The sequence below is a fragment of the Hipposideros armiger genome, unplaced genomic scaffold (genome assembly GCF_001890085.2).
Source record: "Hipposideros armiger isolate ML-2016 unplaced genomic scaffold, ASM189008v1 scaffold_1043, whole genome shotgun sequence".
In the NCBI taxonomy this organism is placed as follows: Eukaryota; Metazoa; Chordata; class Mammalia; order Chiroptera; family Hipposideridae; genus Hipposideros; species Hipposideros armiger.
The window spans coordinates 240,649-257,761 of NW_017732393.1; the positions used below are offsets into that span (position 1 = coordinate 240,649).

The 17,113-nt window shown below is 42.2% G+C and overlaps 1 protein-coding gene across 2 annotated transcripts; it reads left to right on the forward strand.

Moving 5' to 3' along the window:
- The first annotated feature begins 3,149 nt into the window (after positions 1–3,149).
- On the forward strand, positions 3,150–5,372 carry TCEAL8 (transcription elongation factor A like 8). 2 transcript variants are annotated; one of them, XM_019631719.1, is made up of 3 exons: positions 3,151–3,261; positions 3,689–3,759; positions 4,367–5,372. In XM_019631719.1, exon 3 carries the CDS (start codon positions 4,408–4,410, stop codon positions 4,759–4,761), a length of 354 nt encoding a protein of 117 aa, XP_019487264.1. In that variant the 5' UTR covers positions 3,151–3,261; positions 3,689–3,759; positions 4,367–4,407; the 3' UTR covers positions 4,762–5,372. The 2 variants fall into 2 exon arrangements, with proteins under 2 accessions (XP_019487265.1, XP_019487264.1); XM_019631720.1 differs by lacking the exon at positions 3,689–3,759 and having other exon boundaries at positions 3,150–3,261.
- The last annotated feature ends 11,741 nt before the right edge of the window (positions 5,373–17,113 follow it).

A 17,113-nucleotide genomic window follows, 5' to 3' on the forward strand; every position in this document is an offset into this window, starting at 1 on the left:
GTTTTTACTTAAACAGCATGTTATTGTCTTAAAAAAATCTACTTACATTTAAAAGCTACCGTGATTACCTTAATTTCCAAGGTAGCTGAGTGTTCCATTAATGCACTGAAATTGCTCAGGGACAAGGACGAAGGTGAAGACTTGCGTCATCTGGATCTTTGTCAGGTGTGCACCAGTGAGCTGACTGATCTCTCTTGTGAGTATTTAGGGAAACAGGGTCAGTATCCTCTGTCAACAACGTCACAAAAATGGTGTTAGGGTTGCTATGACTACATGTAAGCAGAATAAACAGAGGAGAGAACAATGAAACTTCTGTTCCAATTTTTGTGCAGTCAGGAAGAAGGTTCCTCTCTGAGCCAATTGGCAAACAGCTCCTTCTGAAATGCTGAGATTTCTGGGCGATGCACCATTTAAAATTACACGAGCAATTCAAGCATCATGAAAGCTGGAGATTGACCTCCACTTCCCATCCCCAATCCATGTCTGACCATTCAACTGGTTAAATAACCCTCCCCTCTCTATTCACTCCCCACTATTCCACACACAAACACAAAGGAAAGGGGAAAGGTATACAAGGCAACCTTTGCTAAGAGCAACATGAGGGGTGCAGACTCTATGTGAAGCATCGACAGGGGAGGAAGAGATCACTTTCAGCTGTGGTGGCTTCAGAGGCTGGGTGATGAAGGCTGTTCCCTTAAGAATGTGCAGAAGCAGGATCTATGAAGAAGAGGAGGGTAATCAGGAGAAAGAAAACGTCATGCAAGGACAAAGAGAGAGAAGAAGGCATACTTGGGGCCACAGTGAATGAGAGTACCTTTTGGGTGGGGCAGAGAAATGGATGAGAAGGCTGGGAATGTGAGTCGCAATGCTCAATTCTGATCAACACTGAATGTCAGAATGAGGAAAGTAGGATTTACTTCACAGATGGTGGGGTTGCCATCCAGGGCCTTCAGGCAGGAGAATGACAAGTTGAAAATAAGGAAGAGTAACATTTAAGTTGATGGTGACATGCAAGGTAAATTGGAAAGGGATAAGGAGGTTTTGAAGGCAGATGGGTCAGAGAAGAGGTTACTGATGTGAAGCAATAAGGACCTAGACCTGTACACAAATGTTTACAGCAGCTCTTTTCATAATTACTAAAAACTGGGAACAACCCAAATGTCCTTCTGCAGGTAAATGGACAGACAAGCTGGAACATCCAAATGACAGAATACTGCTCAGCACAAAGAAAAGAATGAACTATTGACACATGAAACAGCTTAAATGAATCTTCAGGGCATTATGCTGAGTTCAAGAAGCCTGTCTCTAAATGTGACATATGGTACATTTCACTTATATAACATTCTGAAAAAGGCAAAACTATAGGAATCTGGAATAGATCAGTGGCTGCCAGAGTTCAGGACAGGGCTAAGATATGACTACAAAGGGGCAGCATTAAGGAGTTTTGGGGGTAATTGAACTATGTATACTGATTGTGGTGGTGGTTACACAAATCTATATACTTGTGAAACTTCATGGAAATGAACACCCAGAAAAGGGTCAATTTTGCTGTATGATAATCATTTTGAAATACCAGAGTTGTCCTCCTTTAAATGTAACATCTGAAAGAACGGAAACATTTCGTGGTAATTAATGATTACATCTTTATAATTCACTAGCTAAATTTACATTAAAAATCCGCCCTCGAATAATACAAAATGTATCCCTCAAGGGTGGAATAACTGTTTCATGCTTAAATATAAATTATAAAACTTTAAGCCAGCAAAAACATTTAGTTTTTCCAACCCTTCCTTCCCCGTGGTGGGCTACCATATCCCACTGTGACCATCCTAGACAAGAGACCTCTGTCTCCTTCCCCTGACTCTGCAGCTGGCTTCACTGGCCAGATTGCCATTCCCAGCACCAACGCACCTCCACGTACCAGTGCATTCTGGGTTGTGAGGATATCAGTTTCCTCTTTTAACTAATATATTTTTTACAGCAATGATGTTCCCTCTGCTTTCTGATCATAGCAATTATGCAGATTGATAGTTCTCTTTTTAATGGAACAAAGCGAATGATACCAGAATATTTCCAGAGTGCCAACGAATAAATGAAAATTCCACCTGCTAGTAAGCCTCACTTCAAATAGTGAGATACAGGGAACTCTCTGCTCTGAGTGTTTCATGAATGTATGAGAGTTATTTTCCAACTTATTTCCCTGAGTTCCAAAATAAAGTTCACTCCGCGGAAAGCAGGCTTTTCTATGGACTCATTTGATTAACAAGGTGCTCCGTCCTACAGAGGACACAAGAAGGAGGTCTGTCTGAAGCCTCCATGTGAAACCCAAGTGGAATCATCCAGCACTCATCAATGAAAAGGTCAGACATCTAGCACTTGACAACTCGAATTCAGCCAGAAAGAGAAAAAGTAGCGAATTACTTATGTAAATTTGCTAACAAGAGACAACTGGGGTCTTTTCACATAGATTAATTTGGGAGACAGTTTTTTTGTTGGGGGGAAACAGTTTTTAAAGGTGCTGCTTCAACAAGAGTTAAACAAATTTTTTTCTAACACATGAATATGTTGTGAAAACTGTCACTTCATTTGTAGCCATTAGAAAAATTTTCCAAAGTCTTAAAAATTGATATAAACTAATTTACCTCCCATAGTGTGTCAAATATTGCTTATGTGGCATCTCTTTTTAAAGTGTTTTTAAAAGTGTGCTGATTGTTTAAAATATTTTTAAAACCCAGAAATCTTTTCAAGAGAGCTGTCTATAAAAACATCCCATACCCTCATTCCTAGATTCTTTTCTAGTCGTCCCCCCATCTACCACCTTCTCCCATTTTAATGCTAAATAAGACTCTAGTGGAAATGGTTGATTGTAGGGTCTTGGGGAAGAAGGGGAGATGGGCGAATTGGAAGCAGGAGTGTGAAAGAGATGATTCTTCAAAGAAGGAGAAATGGTCGATTAATCCCATGAGCCTAATCCTCCCTGGTAATCCGAGGAAGGCGAATAAAAACTGCAGGGAGATGACACCAGTTTTATTGTCTCTGGCAAATACCAAAAAAGATTGGCAGTACTAAGTGGAGGGAATGCAGGGGGCGGGCTGCAGTACTAAATGGGAGGGGTAACTGAAGACTCGAGCTCATTGATGACGCGCAACCTTCACGTGACCAGGAGTCGACGTGTGCAGAAGTCCTTATAGTCTGGGGCCTGTTTCCCTGAAGCTGCACCCTATTGCTGGAGAAGGAGAAAAGTGCTCCGGATCCTTTCAGGTCAGTATAAAGGTGGGCGCTGCCTTGGGAACCCGGGGGTATAGGAGTCAGAGAGCAGAAACCAAGCAAGGCCGGCACTGTTTTTCAACACTACTGTTCTGCCAAACTCCCATTTTTGTGCAAGAAATTGTGGGCTGCCTGGTGTGTGTGTGTGGTGGGAGGGGGGGAGGTGTAGGGGTGGAGAGGGAGAAGAGTAGCCAATTGAGGGTTGCGAGAGAGACATAAAAGCAATTTGGAAATAACGTGCGTCTCCCGATCCCTGCCTGCTGGGAACCGGTAGGCAACGGGGAGGGAGGGCGGGGCTGCCGTAAAAGGAGGGAGAGAATAAGGACGTGGGGAAACTTGAGACGAACAAGGCCTCGAATCGTGAAAGGGACCCGTGATTCAGGCACTGGCCTGCTCACCAAGCACTCTTGTTGGTCTGCAGGACTCTTGGTCCTTTGGGCGCGCAGAAACCGAGTGAGGGAAGAGGGAGAAAGATCCCCTGGATCCCCGCAGGTCAGTGTAACAGTGCAATTGCCTCAGGTCCCTTGGGGTGGGAGTGTGGATGACACCAAAGCACCTCTCCGGGTTGCGGGTCGCTGCAGCTTCTCCCCTTCCGGGTAAAGCGCCAGAGGCCTTTGCAGAGCCTGCAGCGGAAATGAGGCGGGGGAGGGTACCGGGGAGACTGGAGAGGCGTGGAAGGGGGAGGGGAGGCCAGAGACTGGACCAGCCGGTCTCAGGTGAGAGGCAGGAGGTTGGGATGGCTGGGGAAAGCCCGAAAGGGCGGGAGTGTTAGAGACCAGTGGCAGCAAGGGAAGGGTTAATTGCTTCCGCGCAGCATGCATTTCTGGGCTAGCAGAGGCCTGTAGCGGGGCCTGCTGGGAAATGGTGGGCTAGAGCGGGAAGAGAGAAGATGGAGCTGGAGCGAGAGGGGGGGGAAGGGAGGTGGAGGAAGGGGTGGAGTCAGGGGAGTTCCGAGCCTGGGGATCTGGCCTTTTCTAGTTGGAAAACTTTTAACAGATTAGGGACCTGAATGATAAAAGGCCAGTCTCTATGGGAACCCATGCTCTGGCTGCTGGTCTGTTTGCTTGTCATCTAGTCGTTTTGTTTCCTTGTTTTCTAGGATTAATTTATTAAGAAGGAAATAATAGAAAAATACTCAACATGCAAAAGTCTTGTGAAGAAAATGAAGGAAAACCACAGAACATGCCAAAAGCCGAGGAAGACCGCCCTTCGGAAGATGCACCACAGGAGGCAGAAGGAAATCCTCAACCTTCGGAAGAAGGCGTAACCCAGGAAGCAGAAGGAAATCTAAGAAGCGGGCTGACTGAATCTGGCCAGGGATTTAAAGAGGACACTCCCGTTAGGAATTTGGACCCTGAAGAAATGCTAAGAGGAGTAGATGAATTGGAAAGGCTTAGGGAAGAAATAAGAAGAGTAAGAAACAAGTTTGTGATGATGCATTGGAAGCAAAGACATTCGCGGAGCCGTCCTTATCCTGTGTGCTTTAGACCTTGAATTCTTTTTTTTTTTTTTCCGTTTGGTAGTAAAACCTGGCCCCTGCTTTTTTTCTGTTAGCATTTCCTGATGTATCTTTTACCTTCGCTTTACTTTTAATCATCTGGTGAGATTTTGTTTTAGGTAGTTTCCTTGTTACCAGCATCTCACTGGATTTTGTATTTTGACCCATTCTCTAGGTCTATTTTTTCAATTGGGAAGTTTCACACATATGCATGAAAATATGTTCATTCCATATTGTAAAGTAAAGCATAAGTTACAAAGCATATTTAGTATCAGCTCACATATGTAGGATAAAATCCCAAATTGTATGTGTGCATGTGCGTGTGTATACATGCATACATACATACATATGTACGAACATATATCAAAACTGCTTATTCCTGTGTGGTGTGGGGTTTTTTTTTTTGTTTTTGCTTATGTGTATTTTTTAATGAACATGTTACAGAATGAATTTTTTTAATAAGTAAAAGTCAAACAATTTGCAACTAGCTTATAAGGGCAATGGGGGCACGTTAAACTCTTGATGAAATAACTATAAAAATGTAAACCTCAAATCACCTCTGGATCTCTTAGCCAGAGGAATAAAACTGGCAATGATTACAGGTGCACTTGCTTAAGACTTGATCCTTTCATGGGGAAAACATTTGCCTCACAGGGCTGCTGTGGGGAAGAAAGGTGACTGACCTGTGCTTGATGGGCTCTTGTCCCCACCTGTGCATACAGAGCCCAACCCACAACAGAACATCAGTTATTTGAGGGAGGGTCCTGGCATGACAACCTGTGCTCAGGAACCAGTTCAACAGGCAGGGAGGTGGGGGCTTCTATGCCAGTCCTCTGCTGGTGAGCTCCTCAGTCTCCTCCCTTGAGTCCTGCCATGCCTGCTGGGCACTGCTATCTCTTCCGCTGGGTCCTTTCCTCTCTGCTAGCCCCACAGCTTCTGGGGCACTGGAGTCAAGTGTCAAAACCCCACTGAGTTACCTGGAGTCCCCAGTGGGTTGAACCCCGACTGTTTCTGAAGCTTCTCTCTGCTTTAGAGTGACATAACCCAGGTGGGGACTGTTCCAGGATTGCTTGGGCCACGATGTCTTGCAGTGTTCTTAGCAAAACAGCCCCTTCTGTTTTTAATCCCAGGATCCCACCTCTCTAGAGGAGTCAGACATGATGAGTCCATTTTGGGAGCTGGACTGGGATAGAAGTTTGATTAGGAATTATATTTCCCCTACAAGTCAAAGATTATCTTTTCCTCCTGGTATTCCTACATGTGTTTAACTGACACATCATGCTTTAATATTTAATTGATTTCTTGATTGAGGAGCCAGTAGGTTTGTCCAAATTCTGCCATTGACTCAGTAATCTTCCAAAGTCTTATTTCTCTACTATTGTAACAAGCACTTCCAAAAAGTGCATGAAATAGATTGCACTCCAAATATTTTACCCGTTTTACATAATCACTTGCATTAGAATCACCTGGGACATGTCTTTAAAATACTGATTTCTGGACCCCATTTAAGACTCACTGATTAAAGGTAAGCTGCAGAAATAACAGTTCACAGGTTCCTCCAGGTGATTATGATACATGCTGAAACAGGAGGACAACTGGTATATACAGTATGCTTTCCATTATTACAAATATGAACCATAAAATAATTAGAAGAAAATGTTGGTGAATGTTTATTGAAATTCAGGGGGTAGAGGCCTATAACAGTGTCCATTTTTTAAGTATGAACTTTTTTTTAAAAAGATTTTTATTGGGGAATTGCGGGGATGGGAACAGTGCTGGGGAATTGGGGGAAGGGGAACAGACAAGTTGCTATCGTTTTGTTCTTCAGTCTAGTTGTGGATGACGCTGCTTCACCGGCCCAAGTTGGCACCATCATTGCGCTCTTCCCGGGTGAGGCACACCAGTCGCCGGCTTCTGGACGGCCGCTCACTGCAGCTGCTGGCCGCTCACGTTGGCTGCCGGCTACACGGTAGCCCATGGCAACCCACTGCCACAGGGGCTGCAGCCTACGCCATCGCCGGCAACTCACGGCATCCCAGCTCCAGGTTGAGCTGTTGTTCAGCATCTTGGCTGTGGAGGGCAGTGTCACTGGCCCTCATATGTGGGATCCGAACCGGGGCCCTCTGGCCAGCTCTTAACCATTGCGCCACTCGGCCAGCCCTTAAGTATGAATTTTTAAAGGAAAATATTGACAGATTTATATTTAAAATTTAAAAAGATTCCCTTTACCAAAAACAAAGCCACGGGAGGGAATGTAATATAAGATGCTTTTTTTGACCGTACACCATGTTTGGCCATGCATTCACTTTTCCAATGTCAGTAAAATCTATACAAGTTCTCTTGTTTGTGATCGGCTCTCAAAACAGTGAGCCAACCCTGTGCCCTTTGGTTTTCTTGTTTTTATTTTTGTACTGTGCAGTGGCATTTTGGGGGATCTTAATCTCTAGAGCAGTTTCAAGGTATGGCAGCCTGGCAGTTGCTGGTGGGGCTGGATTCTGGCTAAAGTAAGATGAGGGTCCAGAACTCACCGGCAGTTTTACAGACAGGACGAATCCATCCCCCTGGCACTGAGGGGTGGCGCTCAGGCGGGATGTGGAAGTGCTCACCCCAACCACACTCCTCTCCAGGGTGGTCTGACTTCGGTTTCTCTGCTCCAGCCTGCAGCGGGCACCAGACCCTCCTATGGCCGTGCTGCTCTGTACATACTTACTTGGAGGACAATGACTTGTCCCCATTGCAGGTCAGAACACTTTGCCTTTCCTTCCTTTCCCTTTTCTCTTTTGGGGAACTTTTTGTAAGGGACTAGATAAAGCCCCAAAGATTACTAACCGCAAACATGGGTCATGACAGTCTTGGGTCAAGCAGTTGTCTTTACTGGGTCTGACCAGGTAACTTGGCGTTAAAGCAGAAGGGGCTGGCCCTTCTCTTAGAGTCCAGTGAAGTAGCTCCCAAAACAATTGTGGTGAAAATGGGGATAGATCTCAAACAAGACCTCTTTTATCCTTCTCCTATCTTGTTCATACTCCCAGAAGGGCCTCAGATGTGCCCCAGCCTGTTTTGGTGGTTCTATGGTGACTGTAGCTGTGTGTGTGCCGGGTGCAGTGTTTATGATGTCTACATCCCCCCAAGCCCAGAGGCACAGGGATCCCAGGTAAAGGGAGCTTCTGAAGGCACGTGGTCCTACAGCTCCGGAGAAAAGGGGTGTCACCTTCTGTGTGAATACCTGTATGTATTCCATGCCCAGCCCACAGCTCGAGGGCCTGGGCAGTCAAGCTGTGAATTGGTGTGACAGTGCTTTCTAAGGCATTGATGGTGGAGGAAGCAATGCCATTGTAACCCTTGCTCTTTAGGTCTGTCATCTGAGGAATCATGACCACTTTTTCTGACATCCTAAAGGACTGGTTGGGCAATAAGGTGAAGAGAAAATTAAAATGTTTGGGTTTAGGAAGGGAAAGTGGTTAAGTATATGGCCTGAGAGCCAGATAAACCTGGGTTCCAATCTGGGCTATTCCCTTTATAGTATATGACCTTGTATAAATCAGTTATCTTCTTTCTTGGAGGACACCTACTATCTTGGAGACTAAGATGTTCATGGGGTCTCTGAACATAAAACTCTAAGATCAAAGAGAAAATTTCCTCTCCTCCACTGTCATTGCTGTTATCATCATCATCATCATCATCAAGGCATGGTACTGAGTGAATACTTAGTGGATTTCTGTTGGGCACAAGCCACATCCTGTGGAGATTTATAACAATCGGTGGCCAAGCCCTGGAAATTCATCATCTGAAAGGGTGGATCCAGTAGAATGGTAAAACACTGACTAGAATTGGATTCTATGCTTATAAGAAGTGTGAGGCCAGATTGGTTCATTCATATGTAAAATGAGTATTACCCTATATAACCCACAAGACTGTTGTGGGAAGTAAATGAAGAGAGTTATATGAAATTCCTGGCATATAATAGGCCTTCAGAGAATGTTAGATCTTTGATCATCATAATCATCAGTGTCGTCATCATCATCATCATCATCATCATTGGGTGATGTTGAGATAATATTCAAATAAAACTCAGAAAATCTGTGCTTCCTTGACTCCACACCACCCTTCTAAAGCAAAAGTCTATGCTCATTCCTTTCACCCAAATTTATCCCTCGCATAAAAGTAAATAGTAATACACTAAATGGAATAACTGTCATTCATTGGGAATTATATAAGAAATAAATGAATTCTATCTACATTTATATCATTTATGCACTCTGGTGCTGTTTCTGTAATGTAGGATGAGAAAGAAAATTCCCTACACATTTCCATTTTACTTAGTTACCTGCCAGAAATTTTGAAATCATGAGGAAAACCTTACTGTCATGAATTAAAAAATATGATGTAGAAATATATAATTAACATGGGAAACTGTTCCTGACATACTCTTTTGTGAAAAAGTCAGATGCAAAACACACACACACACACACACACACACACGTTAAAGATAAGTATCAAAATATTTGAAGTGAATATTTCTAGATGGTGTTTTCATGGAAAATTTTCTAACTTCATCTTTACCCTTCTATTTCCAGTTTTAACTTTTTCAATAAGCATGTGGAGTTTTTACAATAAAAAAAAAGTAAAAGTGAAAATAGTATAATTCTATTTCTCTTTTCTCTTAGGTGAGATGGGGCTGTTGGCTCTTCCAGTTCCTTGTTTGCTTTCTGTTCCATCTTCCTTCTGAGAAAAACCTGGTGTAAGTGTCAGACCTCTGTGGGTCCAGGCTGAGAAGCTTCCCCTCTCTATGCTATCTCCACACCACTCTCCCTTGTCAGCTAAATTTATGCCTTTTCTGTCTTTGGTCACAAGGGGGCATTTCATAGCTATGTTATAACTATCCTGACATGAAGTGATATTAATTTTTCAAAAATAAAATAGCAATAAACATAACAAATAACATTATGAAACTGATTCCTATTCTGCTTTAAAAATACACAGGTATAGAAAAATACTGGAAGGATATACCCTCAGTTGCTTTTGCTAGAGATTCACAAATATACTAGTACATTTCATTTATTTACTCATTCAACAAATATTTACTGGATGCCTACTATGTGTCAGGCTGTGTTAGCCCAAATCAATTTATCCATCCTAGAGTTTTCTCCTGAGACTCTATATTCAACTGCCTGCTGATGTTGACCGCTTGGACTAAGATAAATGTTATCCAACCATATGGGCATAACCCTGCATGGACAATACTCATTACATTTAACCAGTTGATCCCTAATCCTGGAGGCTCACCACAGACATAGGTACTCACACATATATACATTCACACATTTACATTTATATTTCTATATCTGTATATCTATCTATTTATATTTATATCTATATATCTATTGAAAACCAAACAGATGCCCTCTTCAGATTGCTGTCAGCCCTCTGCATGGACATGCTTCTCACCCTGCTCAGACTCTGAAATCCTGCTTTAGTCTGCCGCACACTGTCTCCAAGTGGGCGCTGTCTTCAACCAAATAGAACCCCAATACCCTTCACCTATCTGTCTCCTACCTGGGAAGCCCTCCTCACAATTCTTAGGTGCTGACTCTCTATGATGAGTCACTCTCCCAGGATGGATGCCTTTTTCACCCTCCTCAGGCCAACACAGCTCTCTTCTCTCCTATGGCAAAGACACCTGTCTTGCTCTCCCCATCTAATGGTGTCAGGACTAAATTGTTTGGGAAGGGATGAGGAAAAGGAACACAAATAGCTTTTTAATTCTGTGTTATGACTTAACTATGTGAATATATTACCAGGCTAAAAATATAAAATATGTTGTGGTTAAGTTAAATTCAAAGATAAATAGAATTTACGTGTTGTGAACTTGCTCAGAAAACAGCACTTGATCACAAACAGATCACCGCCTCCATACCCAGTTGAGGATATCATTTGTCAATAACTCCATTAAGATGATTGATGTTCAGGTTGCCTCTGACTACACGTAAACAGAATAAGCACAGGAGGAGTCAATAAAATCTTTGCTCCCAACTTTGTGTGGGCAAAAAGAAGGCATATTTGTGATCCAATCAGCAAAAAGCTCTTCCTTAGCCTCTGAGGTTTCTGGAGATGCACAATTTAAACATTAGCAGAAGTCTCTGAAACAGAACCTGCCTGCTACTCTGGCACCTAAGTTCTTGAGAAGATAGCCCTTACCCACCCCCTACACATGCACTGAAAAGGGGTAAGGGACAGGACATCCTTTGTTAAGCACTACAAGAGGGGTGGAGGCCCCATGTGCTGTGCATCAGTGACAGAGATAGGAGAGAGCACACTTCTAGCTGGCATGGTCTCAAGTGCTGTGTGATGAGAGCTGAGCCACATGGAAGGAGCAGTACAGAAATCTAGGAGGAAGTGGAGGTCAAAAGAAGGAAGGGGAAAAATGGAACTCTAACTCACAGTGTCCCGACTTTCTACCCTTACTGGGTCTTCCTTCCCTTCCTTTGTATGGGTGAGGGTTTTACTGTCCTGTTTGAAGACTTGTAACAACCTGCAAGGGAGACCAATTGTCCTCCTTCTCTCCCCTTTGCTCCACAGACATACTCATTTTCTCTAAATCTGTAACTAGGATAAAACCCCAGCAGGCCAGGGAAGGGTGGTGAGGGTGGGGTGGGGTGGAGGGATGGTGGGGGTAGGAGGACACTGCAATTAGAAAAATCAAATAGAAAGCTCACACACCAGATGAATCGTAAGCTTTTTTTTTAAAATTGGGGAGTTGGGGGAAGGGAACAATGTTGGGGAATTGGGGAGGGGGACCAGCCAAGTTGTTGTTCTTCAATCTTAGTTGTGGAGGGTGCCAGTTGCCTTCTGGCTGCTCGTTGGCAGCTTGTGGCTGCGGGAGACCAGCTCCCACAGGTCCAGGGGTACCCTCAGGTGGAGACTGAGTTGGCGAGAAAGAGAGAGACTGAGACAGAGTTTGAGAAAAAGAGGGAAGTGTTTATTCAAGGCACAGCATTTTTCTTTATACTGGTTACACATACTTGCCTTAGGCCAAGGTTGCTTATCTTCTAAGGGATGGCGGTTACAATTTTTGCTAGTAAGCCGTTCCCCCCCCCCGGGGGGTGGGGGACTTTGAGGGAGTAGGGAAGCAAATGTTCCCAAAGCGAGACAAAGTATAGCAAGTAGAAACTGCTAACAGGCTGGCAATTCACTCTGTAACTTTCAAGGTTGTTTGTGACGTAGGCTTGCAGCAGCACAGTGGAGAATGAGATTTATCTAGCCACCTTCCCACACTGCTCACCCGGGCCTGAGAGCCTGTCAGCTTACCAGCTACCAGGCTTAACCCTTACTGCAGACCTCTGGCTCTCCACAAAGAAGGCCAGTCCTGACTTCTGTAAACTATTTTCTAATTAACCAAATAGCATTGACACATTAAATGATAATTAGCCCATCTAGATTAAGCTGGTCACTTCCAATCTCAATTCTTTTAAAGCTCTAAGACAGAGTGCCCCAGACATCCAGCGGCTCCCAACATGTGGCCACTAAGCTCAAGGTGCTGTGTTACAATCTTAGTTGCATGTGGGCATAGCCATCATCCCAAGTGGGGGTCAAACTGGCAGCCTTGTTGTTAAGAGTGCACTCTCTGTTCACTGAGCCATCTGGGTGGCAACTCAGCTCAAGGTGCCGAGTTCAGTCTTAGTTGCGGGTGGGCATAGCCCACCATAGAATAGGCAGGCTTGTTGGGAGCACATGCTCTCACCAGCTGAGCCATCCTGCCACCTGTTGGCAGCTAAGCGGCAGCTCATCTCAGGCGCAGCGTCACTGGCCCATGTGGAAATCGAACTGGCTGCCCCATTGCTCAGAGCTTGTGCTCTTTAGCTAACTCTTAACCAACTGAGCCACTCAGCTAGCCCTGAAACGCAAGTTTTTAAAGCTGTAAATTGTTATATTAGGAAATAAAACATTACCTATTTCAGTCTCATTTTGTATTGAGGTTGTCCCAATACAATAGGTGCCAATGACTTCCAAATGTCAAAGTGTAAAACAGGTCTTGCAAAGGACTTGGATGAATACTGACTTGGTTCTGCTTAGATAACCAACTACTTCCAGCCCACAAAAAACTTTCCAGAGGCCAAGAAGATTGCTGGAGATTAGAAGAGGATTTCTAATGAGAATTGTTGGCATTTCATGAATGTTTCTGCCATAGAGAAGGAGGAGGGGTTCTTCTCTGTCACCTTAAACCTAAGGCAAGAAGCTTCAGTGGGACTAATCAGAGCCCCTGGAACGTGGTAATGAATGATGCTGGAGGAACAAATCCCCCGGAGTGGAGACTCAAGCTCTAGGCCAAGAATGTTCTTGGCTTCATGTAGTAAAGAATTCAAACATGAGCTGACACAGAATTTAAAGTGAAGGTAAGTTTATTTAGCAGAGTAAGTAAGAAAAGGCCACCCCACTGACAGAGTGGCAGTCTCTATCTAATTGCTAGCAGAAGAGAGAACCCTCCATCCACTGAGCTAGGGTTTATATGTGTTTTCTTGCATCTATGGAAAATTTCTTGGTATAAAAAGGAAAGAAAAACAACGATAAGTTTATCTTTAACTTCTGTAAGATACAAAAAGAATAGGAGCAAGTTTATCTTTAACTTTTGTAAGGCACAACCTGTGGCTTGTTTGTAGTAGGTTTAACGACGGGAATGGCTATAATGAAATCTCTTTGCTCAGTAGCCTTCAGGTGGTTTGTTCTGTGTGATTGATTAACATCTGTCTGAATTCTGTGTCTTGGAGCACGTAGGCAGCAGGCTTGGAATCCAGCCTCCTAGTTCCTTCTTTTGTAAAAAAAAAAAAATCTCATGCCCCTTCCCTCTATTAGTAACACAGTAGGTATCTAACTAATTTCTGAGAAATCTAAAAGGCAAGAGGACTGACTGGCCAGCTGCTTTGACATCAGCATGAAGAAAGCTTGAGAAGAAACTGGACTTCTTGAATTTGGGAGTTAAATTGTGCAAAAGGTGTGTGAGTGGTTCCTATAGACATAAAATGGGCCATGCAGGAGATAGAACTAGTTTGGGGATGCCATATATCTAGGTCATGATGATCTTCTGGAGGAGCAAGGAAACCTCATCAGAAACAACCTGGAGATACACGATTGGAAGCTTAAAAGCTAAAGAAGAAGTCAAAAGTGACTATACCAAGGAATATATTTGGCCATGTCAAGAGAACAGCAAGTAAGAGCTCTTGAACAACAGGTGACTCCCTACAGAACCCACAAAGAAACCATACAAGGGGCGGAATCAACTTGAAATACCCTTTGTTTTTAAATGCCTAAAAATAAAAAACCAAAGTGAGAGGCAACAAGTGTTTACTTGAGATCCAAAAGTATGGCTATTCAGGAAGCACTGATTCAGGCAGAAGCTCAAATAGTGTTCCATTAGGAGATGAAAGCAATGCGTATTTATGGAAAAGGGAAGGGGAATAATTACATGAACAGAAACAAGGAATTATATGGGTGTTAATAATCTAAGGGGAAAATTTCTATGGGTGCAAATAAGCTAACATAGTGATGTTAATTTTAAAGAATGTCTTTAATTTTCAGTTGGCAGTCATAAGGTCTGCTTTCCTGTGAGTTTTGCAAAGAGTTGTTTGGAATATAATGCTGTTTTAGTACCAGTCCTAAGGTTATTTTGCCCAATTTAAACATTCCACAGGTTTGAAGAGTAAGATGTACAAGGCAGTTTTTCTGGGATGGGGTCTCTGACTTTATTTTCAGGTGGCTCCATTTATATTATTTTTCACACTTTCCAGCCTGGAAAGTGTCAATACTAGATGACCATAACAGTAGCAGTTATATAAGACTTAAATTTTTTCTTACTTCTTCTCTGCCCTCATTGAATGGAAACTCTTGTGTGACTAGAACTGATAGTATAATTTTTTTCTTTACAAAAGCCAGCAGGAAAGTCATGGAACATATCCTAGATTTCACCTAGGGGACAGGAGAACTAATGCCAAAGAATAGTTTTGCATGAATAGCAGGAAGAAAAATTGTTTTATTATTGCATCCTACAAGTTATAGTCTATGTATAACTTTTGGAAGGACTGTCAAACTGCTTTCCATGGGGACTGCATAATTATATATTCCCACCAGCAATGTATGAAGGTTACAATGCTCCATCTACATCCTTGCCAGCACTTGTTATTGTTTATACACACACACACACACACACACGTACTATATTAGCCTTGCTAGTGGGTCTGAGTGCCTAAGAGGCACATTCCCAGTAGTTCTGCTCTTGTCTAATCTTTCTGCAGAAATAGGTCCCCCTGACTGATGTATTCCTGGACCAGACTTTGCCGTTCACTTAGAAATGTTTGGACTAATGATCAGAAACCATTCACAATTTACATTGTTCTCCACACGTGTCCTTAGACATTTGTGGGTATGTCTTGCTGCCTTCCAAATGCAATTCCTGGGCCCTGGCATCCTTCTCAAATCTCCTTATCAGAAGGGATCTGAATAGGACATTTATCTGAAGCTATACTTGATTAATTGTGATAAGTGTGGAAAACTTCCAAAAATGAGAAAAAGAGAGAAGGCACCCTATCTGAAAGATTCACAGTGTTCAGTTTCTTTCAGTTTATGGAGATCCCAGGGATCTTGCCCTTGTGCTTGAGTGCTGAGACCTGACTCCTGTTTTTGTGATTTTCCTTACAAGACTCATTGTCCCTATTTGCCAATGACACAAATGGTTATGTAGAAAGCTACAGGGAATATACAGTTGTCTACTATAACTAATAAATGGATTTAGCAATGTCATAGACACAAGGTTAATATAGAAAAATCAACTGTATTCTTACATAGTAGCAGCAAAAAATTAGGAAATTTAATTTTAAATTCCATTTACAACAGCAACCACACCCATAAAATACCTAGGAGTAAATCTAACAAAATATGTCCAAGACCACCACAATGACAGCTATAAAACATTGTTGAGAATTTAGTAAGATCTGAATAAATGGAAGCTATACCATGTTCATGTATTGAAAAATTCTAATATTATAGCTATGCTCACCAAATTGATTTACAGATTCCTGATAAAACTTCTTGCAGGCTTAAAAAAGAAAATAACCAACTGATTCTAAAATGTCTGTGAAAATTTAAAGGACATAGAATACCCAAAGCAATTTTAACAGAGAAAAACAAAGTTGCAGGACTCTCCCTACCCAATTTCAAGACTTATTATAAGGTTACAGTAATCAAGACAGTTTGATATTGGTGAAAAGATAGACATATAGATCAATGGAACAGAATAGAGAGTACTGAAAGAGACCTAAAAATATATGAGCAATTGATTTTTGACAAAGGTACAAAAGCTATACAATGGAGAAAGAAAAGTCTTTTCAACAAATGGAGCTGCATTAATTAAATATCAATATGCAACAAAATTAACATCAGAGTTTACTTTACACCATCCATAAAAATTAACCTGAAGTGATTCATACACCAAAGTAAAAAATCTAAAAGTATAAAACTATTAGAAGAAAATATGGAAAAAATCTTCATAACTTTGGATTAGGCAGCACATTTTTTATTAGTTTCAGGTGTACAAAACAATGTAATAGTTAGACATTTACACCTCTCACAAAGTGATAACCCCCTCCCCCAATCTACTACCACTCTGACATTGTATATTGCTGTTACAATTCAATTGACTCTATTCCCTATGCTGTACTCCACATCCTGTGACTATATATATGTATGAAATTATAGTAGACATTCAGTGTTATTCAGCTTCAGGTGTACACTGCAGTGGTCAGGCATCTACACCATCCATGAAGTGGTCTCCCTAATAAGACAAGTGCCCATATGACACCTTACAAAATCTTTACAACATAATTGATTATATTCCCCAAACTGTCTTTTGTACCCATGGCAATATTGTGGTCACCAATTTGTGCTTTCTAATCTCCTCACCTTCTCCCTCATCCCCACCCCACTCCCATCTTGCAACCCTCAGTTTTTTCTCTATATCTCTAAGACTGTTTCTGATTCGTTTGCTCATTTATTCAGTTCTTCAGATTCCACATATAAGTGAGATCATATGGTATTTGTCTTTTTCAGTCTGACTTATTTCACTTAGCATAATGTTCTCTCAGTCGATCCATATCGTTTCAAATGGTAAGATTTCATTCTTCTTTATGGCCAAGTAATACTCTGTTGTATAAATATACCACAGTTTATTATTATTATTATTATTATTATTATTATTATTATTTTAAGATGTACAAAACAATGCAATAGTTATCCTTTTCACCCCTCACAAAGTGACAGCCCCCCACCCCCATCGACTGCCCTCCCACCCCCTATATTATACAT